Source organism: Erinaceus europaeus, chromosome 23, assembly GCF_950295315.1.
Source record: "Erinaceus europaeus chromosome 23, mEriEur2.1, whole genome shotgun sequence".
Taxonomy (NCBI): Eukaryota; Metazoa; Chordata; class Mammalia; order Eulipotyphla; family Erinaceidae; genus Erinaceus; species Erinaceus europaeus.
Window position 1 is genome coordinate 1,468,214 of NC_080184.1, and position 13,298 is coordinate 1,481,511.

At 55.4% G+C, this 13,298-nt stretch overlaps 1 protein-coding gene across 18 annotated transcripts in view; it reads left to right on the forward strand.

Annotated features, from left to right (window-relative positions):
• LOC103115173 (ankyrin repeat domain-containing protein 24) overlaps positions 1 to 13,298 on the forward strand; it is a 36,404-nt gene that overhangs the window by 6,993 nt on the left and 16,113 nt on the right. For 9 of the 18 annotated variants that reach the window (XM_060181898.1, XM_060181905.1, XM_060181904.1 and 6 more), the window contains exons 1-15: positions 1,217 to 1,344; positions 2,051 to 2,140; positions 2,285 to 2,415; positions 2,509 to 2,597; positions 3,339 to 3,403; positions 4,162 to 4,219; positions 7,600 to 7,670; positions 7,854 to 7,960; positions 8,064 to 8,251; positions 11,030 to 11,058; positions 11,245 to 11,547; positions 11,937 to 11,981; positions 12,069 to 12,167; positions 12,803 to 12,875; positions 13,081 to 13,199. In XM_060181898.1, coding sequence (XP_060037881.1) covers positions 1,306 to 1,344; positions 2,051 to 2,140; positions 2,285 to 2,415; positions 2,509 to 2,597; positions 3,339 to 3,403; positions 4,162 to 4,219; positions 7,600 to 7,670; positions 7,854 to 7,960; positions 8,064 to 8,251; positions 11,030 to 11,058; positions 11,245 to 11,547; positions 11,937 to 11,981; positions 12,069 to 12,167; positions 12,803 to 12,875; positions 13,081 to 13,199 — 1,506 coding nt within the window. In that variant the 5' untranslated portion in view covers positions 1,217 to 1,305. Of the gene's footprint in view, positions 1 to 1,216; positions 1,345 to 2,050; positions 2,141 to 2,284; positions 2,416 to 2,508; positions 2,598 to 3,338; positions 3,404 to 4,161; positions 4,220 to 7,599; positions 7,671 to 7,853; positions 7,961 to 8,063; positions 8,252 to 11,029; positions 11,059 to 11,244; positions 11,548 to 11,936; positions 11,982 to 12,068; positions 12,168 to 12,802; positions 12,876 to 13,080; positions 13,200 to 13,298 lie in introns of those variants that run through there. The other 9 variants (XM_060181903.1, XM_060181916.1, XM_060181915.1 and 6 more) reach the window with 7 other exon arrangements.

Sequence of the window (13,298 nt, forward strand, 5' to 3'; positions counted from 1 at the left end):
TTCCTTCCCTGCCCCCCCATTCTTTTCTTCCCTCTCATGGAGCCAGGGCCTCACACATGCACACTTTCATTGCTTCTGGGCTCCTTTTTCATTGAGCTAGAGAGGAGAGAGCTTCCCCCAGTGTGACGGCCTCTTCCATGTGGTGCCAGGGATGGAACCTGCTGCACCCCTAGCCCAGGGAGCTGGCCCTAGTGTCTCTCTCTCACATATATAAAAATAATAATAATGGCTTTTAACTTGTTTTTTACTTTTTACTTCCGTTCACTTCTATGTTCACTATTGAAAAAAGACTGGGGGCTGGCGATGCTTGGCCTCTCTCCCCGGGGGGCTCCCTACCCTTGGCTTCTGCCCCACCTGCCCAGGACTCAGCATTAATGCACCCCTAGTATCTGCCTGGGTTGGGGGAGCCCCCCAAGGTAGGTACTGGTCATTGGGGGTCCCATTCCCCCAGGAGGAGAATGAAGGCAAAGGCTGGTGAGCCTCTCAGCTGAGTCATGCACGTGTTTAAAGAAAAGAGAAAGAGGAGGGGGCGCAGGGGGTACAGCTAGGGCCCCTAATCAGGTTTGCCCTGTCTCAGACCCCCGCTGGTGGGTGGATGGATGGATGGATGGATGACCAGGACAACCCATGATGGCAGAGGGGATGAGTAACTGGGTGAGATAAGTGAGTGTAAGAATAAGTGAAAGACCCAAATTCAATTTCCCCGCACCACCGGAAGCCGGAAGCTGAGCAGGGTTTGTGGTAAAAACAACAACTAATGATATCAGATGATGATGGAGTGAATTGATGAATGAATGAGGGAAGCTAAGAGAGGAAGCCCACCTGGGCTCAGTGGGCGGGGACAGACCCAGGGCCCTTCCACTTGCGGGGGTTGGGGACAGTTCTCCGAGGAGCTGGGGTCCCGGGGGGCCCTCCTCAGGGGAGAGCTTTTCCCATTCTGACAGCCCTTGCACCCCACCCCCGCAAGCCCTCCTCCCGCTTCGTCTGGTGGGCGAGGCTGTGAATGGAAGGAGCTACACTTCAGGGGGTGTGGGCGTGACCCAGACGGGAGAGGCGTGGCTTCAGAGGGGGCGTGGCTTCACGGTGATGGGCGGGGCTACAGGAGGGCGGAGGCAGAACTCCAGGGGTTGTGTTGGGAGGGGCGTGGCTTCACGCATGAGGGGCGTGGTTTCAGAGCTGCAGGCGGGGCAGCATCGAGGGCGGGGCTACAGGCGGGCGGGGCGGGCACGGTGCTCTGGTCCCCTCGGCGGGTCCCCTTGTACCCCCCTCTCTGTCCCTTGCGGCCCCCGCGGAACCCTGGACGCCATGAAGCAGCTGTGTCTCTGCGCCGCCACCTCCTTCGCGGTAGGGCCCCCCAGGGCCAGAGAGTGTGCGCTGGCAGGGGCCGAGGTGGGGCGGGTGGACAGGACATTTGGGGACACCTATGGAACAGATGGCGACCCTCGGAGGGGCGGTTCAGAAGAGGAGCGGGGGGCAGCTTGGGAGCTACTTTGGGGGACCTTTAGGGAAACAAATGGCACTGATATTTGGAGAATCATCTCTCCAGAGCAGTAGAGGGATTTAGGGCGAGGCTGTGCTTTGTGGGGGGGGCTCTTTTTTGGAGGGGGTTCTAGCACTTCAGGACATTGGAGTTTTGGGGTGTCCTTCAGATCCAGGCGATTCGGGACAGAGGGAGTGTGTTTTTCAAGATTTCATCAGTCAGAGGGCCACTGTGACCTTTTCGGGGGTCAGAGAAGGAAAAAGGACAGGTTTGAGGGTCACCCCAAGGCCATTTGGGGGGCTCTTTGGGGAGACTTTTGCTTTCCTATTGGGAGACTTTGAGGGGGGTCGCTGTGTTTGGGGGGGTCACTTTTCAACTTTTCCTGCTCAGGGACAGTTTGGGGACAGGGGTGGGGGACTCATCGGAGCTGGTTGAGGGGTTTGTGGGTGTTGGATGGGTGGGCCTGGGGGCTGAGGGGCCAGGGAGGCAGATGCTGGTGAGGTGGGTGCAGGTCTGGGGGCCACTGCCTGGGCCCTCCCAGTCCAGGACCTCCTCCCCCCCCACCCGCAGCTGCGGCTCAGCCCAACTGACCTCGGCTCCTGCCCGCCCTGTGGCCCCTGCCCCATCCCCAAGCCGGCCTCCTGGGGAGGCAGGCGGCAGGCAAGTGCCCATGGGCGGGTGGAGAGAGCCTTGGGGGCGGGGCCCGGCCAGTTCAGGGGGAGTGAGGAGTGGAGTGGGTTGGGGATCAGCTATCTGCCCCCAGCCCCATACCTCCTCTGGGTGTGTCCCTATCCCCTTCCACAGAGCCAGGACTGGACCAAAAGTGATGAGAGGCTGCTGCAGGCTGTGGAGAACAATGATGCCTCCAGGGTGGCTGCCCTGATTGCCCGCAAGGGGCTGGTGCCCACCAAGCTCGACCCGGAGGGCAAGTCAGCGTGCGTGCCCTCCCCCATGCTGGAGGAGGGGAAGGGGCTTGGGCCAACCGTGGCCCTGATGCTGACCCCTGCCCTTTGCCCTCTGCCCCTCAGATTCCACCTGGCCGCCATGCGGGGTGCCACCAGCTGCCTGGAGACCATGCTTTCCCATGGGGCCAATGTTACGAGTGTGGATGGGGCAGGTACTAGGGGCCAGGGCTTCCCCCCTGGAGGAGGGGACCAGGGGTTAGAACCCCGGTCCTTGTACTTTGTAGTATGTAAGGTGCCACTGTCTGCCCCCCGACACACACACACCTTCTCTGAAATAAAACCAATGAAAAACTCAGCCCGGGAACATTGCTGTGCATGGGCCAGTGCTAATAATAACAATGATAATAGCCACGTGGGAGCACTTATTACAGTGCTCAAGGACCTGGGTTCAAGCCCCTGGTCCTCACCTGCAGGTAGGAAGCTTCCTGAGTGGTGGAGCAGTGCTGCAGGTGTCCATCTGTCTCTCTCCGCCTCCAGCTCCCCCCCCCCCCAGTTTCACTCTGTCTCTATCCAAAATGCATCAAGATATGCCCTGGAGGCCCCCACAGTCTGGTTGGCCATGCCTCTGGCTGCGTCCCCTTGGCGTGTGTGTCACAAGCGCTCTGTGGCACTGCTGTGTCTGCCTGGGCCCACATGCAGTCACACCACACACGTCACACCTCACTGGCTGGGCTGAGCAGGGGGACAAGCGCAGCTCACGTGGTGTAGCTGGGGCAGGCGGGTCCAAGGAGTATGAAGCGAGGCTGAGCGGAGACAGGGGTCTGGGGGGTCTGCCACGAGGGGTTTGTTGCGGAGGGGGGAACAAGACACACCTCTAGTGCTGGACCCAGCTTGTGGCGGGCAGTAGGGTCTCCTGGACTATCTGGGCGCTCTGCCAATCCTCTCTCTTCCAGGTTACCATGCCCTCCACCTGGCCGCCAAGTATGGGCATCCTGAGTGTCTGAGGCAGCTGCTGCAGGTCAATGCTGTTCTGGTCTCGGCTACTCCCCAACCTCAACTACTCTCCAATCTCAGCTACTCCCCCAACCGTAGCTACTCCCCGAACCTAGCTACTTCCCCAACACTAGCTACACCCCAACCTCAGATACTCCCCCAACCTCAGCTACTCCTCAACCTCAGCTACTCCTCAACCTCAGCTACTCCTCGATCTCAGCTACTCCCCAACCTCAGCTACTCCTCAACCATAGCTACTCCTCGATCTCAGCTACTCCCCAACCTCAGCTACTCTCAACCATAGCTACACCTCGATCTCAGCTACTCCCCAACACTTCACTACTCCCACAATCTCAGCTACTTCGTAATCGTATCTACCCCCCAACCTCTGCTACTCCCCAACCTCGGCTACTACCTAGTCCCAGTTACTTCCCACCTCTGCTACTTCTCTAGCTTCAGCTACTCCTCTACCCCCAGCTACTCTCCCAATCCCAGCCCCCCCCTTAGTTACTCTACCCAACCTCAGAGGCTCCCTTTCCCTAACTGCTCCTGGCTTCCGGCAGTTCCCTGAACCCCCCTCCTCCCAAACTCCCAAAAGTGCCAGGGCTTCTTTGACCCCTCCCCCCCAAGCCTCAACTATTCCTGAGCTTTAAAATAGTCCTTTGTACCCATGTTCAGAGAAGACAGAGAGGGGCAGGCAGGAGGGGAGAGGATAAGAAGCCAAGGAGACTGAGTCCTGGGAGAATGTCACGGGCCTCCATGACCTGTCCCCTCCGTCCCCAGGCCTCCTGTGCGGCGGACACTGTGGACAGCAGTGGGTGGACGGCTCTGCATCACGCAGGTACGTGTGACCCCTCTGCCTAGCTGCCACAAATGGAGGGTGTCAGACTTGAGGGTGCTTCTATAACGGGATGATCAAGACAGAACTCCCTTAGGGGACGTGCAGTCAGAAGCAGGTAGGGACATGGCTTACCAGTAGAGCACATGCCTTACGAGGAGCAATGACCCAGGTTCGAGCCCATGGTTACCAACTGCAGGGGGGAAGCTTCACGAGTGGTGAAGCAGGGCTACAGGTATCTCTCTGTCTCTCTCTCCCCTTTCCCTTTTCAGATTCTCTCTTTTTAAAAATAATTGATTGGGAGTTGGGCAGTAGCACAGCAGGTTAAGCGCATGTGGCACAAAGTGCAAGGACCCGCAGAAGGATCCGGGTTTGAGCCCCCAGCTCCCCACCTGTCACAAGCGGTGAAGCAGGTCTGCAGGTGTCTGTCTTTCTCTCCCCCTCTCTGTCTTCCCCTCCTCTCTCCATTTCTCTCTGTCCTATCCAACAATGACGACATCAATAACAACAATAATAACTACAACAACAATAAAAACAACAAAAGGGAAAATAAATAAATATAAAGAAAAATTTTTAAAAATTATTATTTCTATTTATTTTGATTGTCTCCAAGGTTATTGCTGGGACTCAGTGCCTGCACTGCAAATCCACTGCTCCTGGGGGCCATTTTTTCCCCCTTTTTGTTGCCCTTGTTGTTTATTGTTGTTGTTGTTATTATTATTGTTGTTATTGATGTATTGTTAGATAGGACAGAGAGAAATGGAGAGAGGAGGGGAAGACAGAGGGCTAGAGAAAGATAGACATCTGCAGATCTGCTTCACAGCTTATGAGGCGATCCACCCTGAAGGTGGGGAGCCGGAGGTTCGAACCGGGATCCTTATGCCAGTCCTTTTGATTTGCACCATGTGCGCTTAACCCGATAAGCTACAGCCCGGACCCCATTTTTATTTATTTAAAATATTTTTTATTTTATTTAGATACAGAGAAATTTTTTTAATTATTATTATATATTTCTTTTATTTATTTATTTATTTATTTTTATTTAAGAAAGTATTAATTAACAAAACCATAGGGTAGGAGGGGTACAACTCCACACAATTCCCACCACCCAATCTCCATATCCCACCCCCTCCCCTGATAGCTTTCCTATTCTCTAGCCCTCTGGGAGGATGGACCCAGGGTCATTGTGGGTTGCAGAAGGTGGAAGGTCTGGCTTCTGTAATTGCTTCCCCACTGAACATGGGCGTTGACTGGTCGGTCCATACTCCCAGTCAGAGACAGAGAAATTGAGAGGGTAGGGAGAGATAGAAAGAGACAGAGAGGGGCCAGGTGGTGGCAAACCTGGTTAAGCACACACATTCCAGTGCACAAGGACTGAGATTCAAGTCCCTGGTCCCCACCTGCAGGGGGAAAGCTTCACAAGTGGTGAAGCAGGGCTGTAGGTGTCTCTCTGTTTCTCTTCCTCTCTACCTCCACCTCCCCTCTCAATTTCTCTCTGTCTCTATCCAATAATAAATAAATAAAATAAAAACATTTTTTAAAAAGTCTTAAAAAAAGAAGAAAGAGACAGAGAGACACCTGCAGCCACTGGTGAAGCTTCCCCCCGGCCTCAATTTCTCTGTCTTTAGTCGTGGCTATTATTGTTGTTACTGATGTCGTTGTTGTTGGATAGGACAGAAAGAAATGGAGAGAGGAGGGGAAGACAGAGAGGGGGAGAGACAGACAGACACCTGGAGACCTGCTTCACCGCCTGAAAAGCGACTCCCCTGACGGTGGAAAGCTGGGGGTTCGAACCGGGTTCCTTACGCCCGCACTTGTGCTTTGAGCCATGTGCACTTAAGCCGCTGCGCTACCGCCCGACCTCCTTTCCCTGTCTTCTGTATGTCTGTTTCCAGCTAAAATTGTTGGCCGGCAGAGCGACGCACACACAAAAATTAAATACTAACTTGCAACTGGGGAAATGGCTCAGTAGGAGCTGAGCAGGACTTAAATTTAGTATCTGTATTCTGGAGAGATTTGGCTTTGCTTTGAAGCTTTTCTTGCCCTGTCGCCCAGGCCCTGCCCTTGGTCTGTGCTGCCACCTAGTGGCAGTAGTACTTGTATGCATTCAATTGATTTTCTTTTTTGTTGTTGTTTTTAAATTATTTATCTTTATTTATTTATTTATTGCATAGAGACAGCCAGAAATCGAGAGGGAAGGGGATGATAGAGAAGGAGAGACAGAGAGACACCTTTAGCCCAGCTTTACCACTCGTGAAGCTTTCTCTCTGCAAGTGGGGACTTAATTTTCTCTTTATTTTTAAAAATTTATTAAATGTTTATTATCTACTTATAACTGGAAAGAGATATAGAGAAATTCAGAGAGGAGGGGAGATAGAGAGGGAAAGTGACTGGGTGGTGGCACACTTGGTTGAGTGCACAGTACAATTCACAAGGATCCAGGTTCGAACCCCGGTCCCCACCTGCAGAGGGAAAACTTTGTGGATGGTGAGGCAGGGCTCCAGGTGTCTCTCTTTTTGTCTTTCTCTATCTCCTCCTTCTCTCTCGATTTCTGACCGTCTCTATCCAATAAATAAGGATAATTTAAATTAAAAAATTACAAATACAGAGGAAGAGAGACAAGAGTCATTTGCAACTCTACTCCAACGCATGTGAACTTTCCCCCTGAAGGTGGGGACTGGGGTCATGTGCCCTGATCTCCTGTGTCCCACGCTATTCAGACTGAGAACTCAGAGATGGCTCAGCCTCTGCCCCACCCCCCACACACACCCAGGCTTTGCTACTCAACGGATGCCCAGTAAAGGCTGGTTGCATGAAGTCAGAGAGCCACTCCCTTCTGCATACCCCACTTGGCCCTCCCCCCAGCTTCAGGCATCGAAGAATGAAGAGATAAGCCAGCCCTGGGGCAGGAAGTGGGAGGAGCTAGCTCTTAGGAAAGAGAAGTGTTCAGGGTACACCATCACCTGGTGGCAGGGCTGGGGGTGGATCTCTCCTCTCTTAGCACCAGGCACAGCACCCAGGGAGCCCATGGAGGGTGGGCAGGGCTGTGGGGTCTCTCCTCTCTCAGCACCAGGCACAGCACCCAGGGAGCCCATGGAGGGTGGGCAGGGCTGTGGGGTCTCTCCTCTCTCAGCACCATGCACAGCACCCAGGGAGCCCCATGGAGGGTGGGCAGGGCTGTGGGGTCTCTCTCAGCACCAGGCACAGCACCCAGGGAGCCCATGGAGGGTGGGCAGGGCTGTGGGGTCTCTCCTCTCTCAGCACCCTGCACAGCACCCAGGGAGCCCATGGAGGGTGGGCAGGGCTGTGGGGTCTCTCATCACCAGGCACAGCACCCAGGTAGCCGGCCCCTTTCCCTGTTGAATGTCCTCTCTCTCTTCCAGCTGCCGGTGGCTGTCTCTCCTGCTCAGAAATCCTCTGCTCTTTCAAGGCACATCTGAGTCCCCGAGATCGGGTGAGGCCCCTGGGGACCTTTTTGGGGGACAGACCCGGGACTTTGAGGATCTCCGCCACCAAGTAGGGGCACTCCCGCCGGTCTTCAACAGGGAGCTCAACAGGGCTGAACTCAGGGGCCAGTCTCCTGGGGTCAGCCTCCCTGCCCTGATTCATTCTGCCTGCCCCCCTGCCCCCACACCAGTCAGGCACGACGCCCCTGCTCATAGCTGCTCAGATGTGCCACACAGACCTGTGCCGCCTCCTCCTGCAGCAGGGCGCAGTCGCGAATGACCAGGACTTGCAGGGCAGGTGGGCTCGGGCTTGAGGCTGGTGCTGTGTGCCCTGGGCCTGGTGTCCTGACCTCTCTGGGCCTCTCAAGGCCTTAACGCTCAACAGCGCCCTCTGCCGGCAGGACGGCTCTCATGCTGGCATGCGAGGGGGGCAGCCCCGAGACGGTGGAGGTGCTGCTACAGGGGGGCGCCCAGCCGGGCATCACCGACGCTCTGGGCCAGGACGCGGCTTACTACGGCGCCCAGGCGGGCGACAAGCTCATCCTCCACCTCCTCCAGGAAGCCGCCCAGAGGCCCTCGCCACCTAGCGGTACTCATGCCCCCTTCCCTCCAACCTTCTAGACAGTTTCTTGCTGTTCCTTCTTTCTCGCTCCTGTGGGAGGTTACAAAGGGGTCCCCATCTGCTGCCTTAATAGAGGTCCTGTGCCCCTCCACCTACGCATGACAGTTTCAAGGAGCCTCAAAGGTTTTTGTTTAGAGGGGCCGGTGGTGATGCACCTGGTTGAGTGCTCACATTACAGTGCTCAGGGACTTGGGTTCAAGCTCCCGGTCCCCACTTGCAGGGAGAAAGCTTCACAAGGGGTGAAGCAGGTCGGCAGGTGTCTCTCTTATCTATCTCCCTCCTCTTTCCCTCTCAGTTTCTCTCTGTCCTAACCAATAAAATGAACAGAATAATAATAGAAAAAGAGAAATTCTTGGGAGTTGGGCGGTAGCGCAGCGGGTTAAGTGCAAGAACCAGCTTAAGGATCCAGGTTCGAGCCCTTATTTCCTCTCAATACAACTCCATTTTTCTCTGTCCTATCCAACAATGACGACATCAACAACAATAACTACAACAATAAAACGGGCAACAAAACGGAATAAATAAATAAATATTAAAAAAGAATAACAATTATCGCTTCATAAGCAGTGAAGCAGGTCTGCAGGTGTCTATCTTTCCCCTTCTCTGTCTTCCCCTCCTCCACTTCTCTCTGTCCTATCCAACAATAACGACATCAACAACAATAATAACTACAACAATAAAACAAGGGCAAAAAAAGATTATGAGAAAGGTGATCAAAAAAGGTGTCGTCTTATAATTGTGCTATTACTACAAAATCCACTTTTCCCCCAGTGTATTACATAGTTTTGTATATCAATGGACAAATATAGTATTTCCATTAAAAAAAAGAGACTCTCTTAAAAAAGAATAAGAATTATATATATATGTTATATTTATTTATTATTGGATGGAGACAGAGAGAAATTGGGGGGGGAGACAGAGATGGAGAAAGACAGAGAAACACCTGCAGCCCTGCTTCACCACCACTTGTGAAGCTTTCCCCCTGCAGGTTCCTTGCGCACTGCAGTGTGTGCACTTAACCAGATGTGCCACCGCCTGGCCCCAAGAAATATGTACATAAAATAATCAAATATATATATTTAAATATTTATTTTTCCCTTTTGTTTCCCTTTTTGTTTATCATTGTTATTGTTGTTGTCATTTTTGTTGGATAGGACAGAGAGAAATCGAGAGAGGAGGGGAAGACAGAAAGGGGGAGAGAGTGGTCTGGCAGCGCATGGACCAGAGTGATGTCTGGTTCTTTCTCTCTCTCCTATCTTTCTCATTAATAAATAAATAAAATCTTTAAAAAAAAAAGAAGGGGAGAGAAAGACAGACCCTGAAGACCTGCTTCACCGCCTGTGAAGCGACTCCCCTGCAAGTTGGGAGCCGGGGACTCAAACTGGGACTCTTATGCTGGTCCTTGTGCTCTGTGCCACCTCTGCTTAACCCACTGCACTACCGCCCAACTCCCCAAAATTATATATATATCCCTTTTTTGCCCTTGTTCTTTTTTGTTGTTGTAGTTATTTATATACTGTTGTTATTGAGGTCATAGTTGTTGGTTAGGACAGAGAGAAATGGAAAGAGGAGGGGAAGACAGAGAGGGAGAGAGAAAGACAGACACCTGCAGACCTTCTTCACCGCCTGTGACTCTCCTGCAAGTGGGGAGCCGGGGGCTCGAACCAGGATCCTTATGCCGGTCCTTGCGCTTTGTGCCACGTGCACTTAACCTGCTGCTCAACCGCCCAACTCCCCCTTTTAAAAATTTTTACCCCGCCCCCTAATTTTTTATATTTATTTATTTTCCCTTTTGTTGCCCTTGTTTTTCATTGTTATTGTTGCTGTTATTGATGTCATCGTTGTTGGATAGGACAGAGAGAAATGGAGAGAGGAGGGGAAGACAGAGAGGGGGAGAGAAAGACAGACACCTGCAGACCTGCTTCACTGCCTGTGAAACGACTCCCCTGCAGGTGGGGAGCCGGGGGCTCAAACCGTGATCCTTATGCCGGTCCTTGCGCTTTGCACCACCTGCGCTTAACCCGCTGCACTACCGCCCGACTCCCTCTGAGAATTCTTTCTCTCCCTCCATCCCTTTCTTCCTTCTTTTTTCTTCCTTCCTTCCTTCCTTCCTTCCTTCCTTCCTTCCTTCCTTCCTTCGTCTTTCTTATCAGATAGACAGAGAGACATTGAGAGAGTAGGGGGAGAGAGACAGAGACACACCTGCAGCCCTGCTTCATTGCTTGTGAAGCTTTCCCCCTGCAGGTGGGGAAGGGGGTGGGGGGCTTGGACCTGGATCCTTGCGCATTGTAATGCCACCACCTGGCACCCTCCAAGGAGAATTCTTTGTAGATCACACACACTGCTGTGCACAAGGACCCGGGTTCAAGCCGCTGGCACCATAGGAAGACCCAAGGGCGAAGCTTCCTGCGAGGTGGAGCTGTGCTGTGCTCTCTCCTCTCTCCCTGTCTCTCTCTTTCTCTCTCTCTGGTGGCGAAAGCCAAAAAGAAAGAAGCCCGAGACTGCTCATGCCTTTCTCCAGACCTCAGGGCCCTCCTGCCCCGTCCTGGAGGCACGGTTGTTCTCACTTTGGGGCATTTTATTTTGAGGGTCTGCTTCCCAGCGTCTCGTCAACGTGTCAGGCTTCCACTTGAAAAGCCCTGGTCCGGGGGAGCTAGGGGTGCCCGCCCTCCCCTTCCTGTAGGGCCTCTGTCTCCCAAACAGAACCCCTGAGTCTGGGCTCTCTCTCTCCCCTGCACCCCCTAGAGGACGAGTCTGGTGAGGCCTCATCACAGGTATGTCCATCTGTCTCTCTCCTCGCGCCCCGCTGCCCTTCCCCAGGGTTCTGCCCTGGGAGCACTGGTTAGTGCTGCCACCGCAGGGGATGGGGTGAGATGGGGAAGGGAGGAGGCGTCTGAACTCGCTGGGGGTGTTCCCAAAGTGGTACCCCCGTCGTCTCCTTTCTGCTCTTCCTCCACCAGAACTCTGTGTCCAGCCGTGACAAGCGAGGGGGTCCCAGAAAGCGGAAGGCGCCCCCGCCCCCTGCCTGCACCCCCATGCCTGTGAGAGATGCCCAGCCGCCGGGGGAGGGCCAGGGTGGCTCAGGCAGGGTGGTGGGGTGGGGTGTGGCTCAGGTGAGGAAGGCTGTGGGGTTCTGGGGCCTGGGGGCGTCGCAGGATGACCGGGAGGCCTACGAGGAGATTGTGCGGCTGAGGCAGGAGCGGGGGCGGCTGCTGCAGAGGATCAGGGGCCTGGAGCAGCATCAGGAGCGGAGGAGGCAGGAGGTGAGCCTGGGGCTGGCCGGCCAGCGGAGTGCCAAATGGGCAGAGAGCTCCCCTTCCTCCCGTCCTGGCTCTGCCCCAGCCCCACGGGCCTTCTCGTGGCTCCTCCTCCTCACATGCAGGCGGGCCCTGCCCCAGGACCCTTGCACAGGCTGTGCGGGTGGGCGGCCTAGAACACTCTTTCTCTCCTACCTGCTGCTCCCGTCCACACCTCCTCATGCCTTTGCTACAAAGGCCCCTCTCTTGCCCACTCGTATTCCAAAGTCCAGTGCCCCCACATCACTTCCCAGCTCCCTGTGACCCCCAGGACGACGAGGGGGCAGAGCTGGGGGCTGGAAGCGGACCCCTCACCTCCCTGCTCGCTCTGAGCCTTGTCCCCCTGACCCCCGCAGCTGCCCGAGGCGGAGGCCACCTCCCTACACAGCCTGGAGAGAGAGGTGGGTGCCTGCCAGCCAGCCGGAGGGGAAAACTCCCCACAGCCAGGCCGCCGCCCCCTGAGCGCTCCGCCCTCCCGCCGCCCGCAGGTGCAGGAGCTGCGGCAGCTGCTGGCCGAGCGGCAGGAGGAGAAGGAGAGTCTGGGCCGCGAGGTGGAGAGTCTGCAGAGCCGGCTGTCCCTGATGGAGGTGGGCGAGGCCACCGTGGGGCGTGGTCACGGCTGGGCGGGGCCACGAGGGGTGGAGCAACCACGGGCGGGGCGGGGCCGTCTCGGGGCGAGGCCACAGCGGGCTGAGCTTACCGGGGGCGGAGCTCCCGTGGACAGGCTAGCGGCCACGGAGCCGGGGGCGGGGCTGTGGTGGGCGGGGCTCCTACAAGGGGGGCACGGATTGGATCACCGTGGAGCTACTGTGGGGGCTTGGCCTCCCTGACTTGCTTTTTCTTTCTCTCTGTCTCTGTCTCTCTTTCCTTCCGTCTTTCTTCGTTCCTTCCTTCCATCCTTTTTTCTTCGTTCCTTTTTTCCTTTTCTTTCTTTAGAAGATAATTAGTATAAAAAAAAAGGAGAGAGAAGAAAAACACCACCACCACAGCACTACTCTGGTACATGCAGTGCCAGGGATCAAACTCGAAACCTCAGGCTTTTAAGTCCAGAGCTATATGCAACGCACCGCCGCCTGGGCCACCTTAGCTGGCAATCCCCCCTCTTTTCTGAGAGATGCAAGGTGTGGTGCCAGGAGTTGGCATCGTCCCCTTTGATTCTCGGCTGGGGGGACATTGGGGTGCGTGGGGAAGGCCCTCATGTCAGATGCCACCACCATTCCAGAATGAGCGTGAGAACACCAGCTACGACGTGGCCACCCTGCAGGACGAGGAGGGGGAGCTCCTCGACTTCTCAGGTGAAGTCCCATCCCCAGTCCCCCTCCACGCACCCCACTCTCTTTGTCCCTGAGGCCGTGGGAGGTGGGGAGACTTGACAGCTGGTCCGCACCCACTGTCTACCCCATGCTGGAGTTCACTACCCTGGGGGGAGCGGACACCTTGAGCCTGGGACTCCAGGGGCCGGTGGGAGCCCAGGGGCTAATGGACAGCGTCCCTTCCCAGGCGCTGAGGCTCCACCGGGGAAGTGTCCGGGCCCGTCCTCTCAGGACTTGTTGGCTTCCCTGCGTGAGCAGGTGGCTGTGCTCACCAAGCAGAACCAGGAGCTGATGGAGAAAGTGCAGGTGGGGAAACTGAGGCAGGGAAACGGAGCCGGTCTCAGGAGGCCGAGGAGTGTCCCCTGTGGGCTGGGGGTGGCACAGAGGGCCCTTCATGCCATCCCA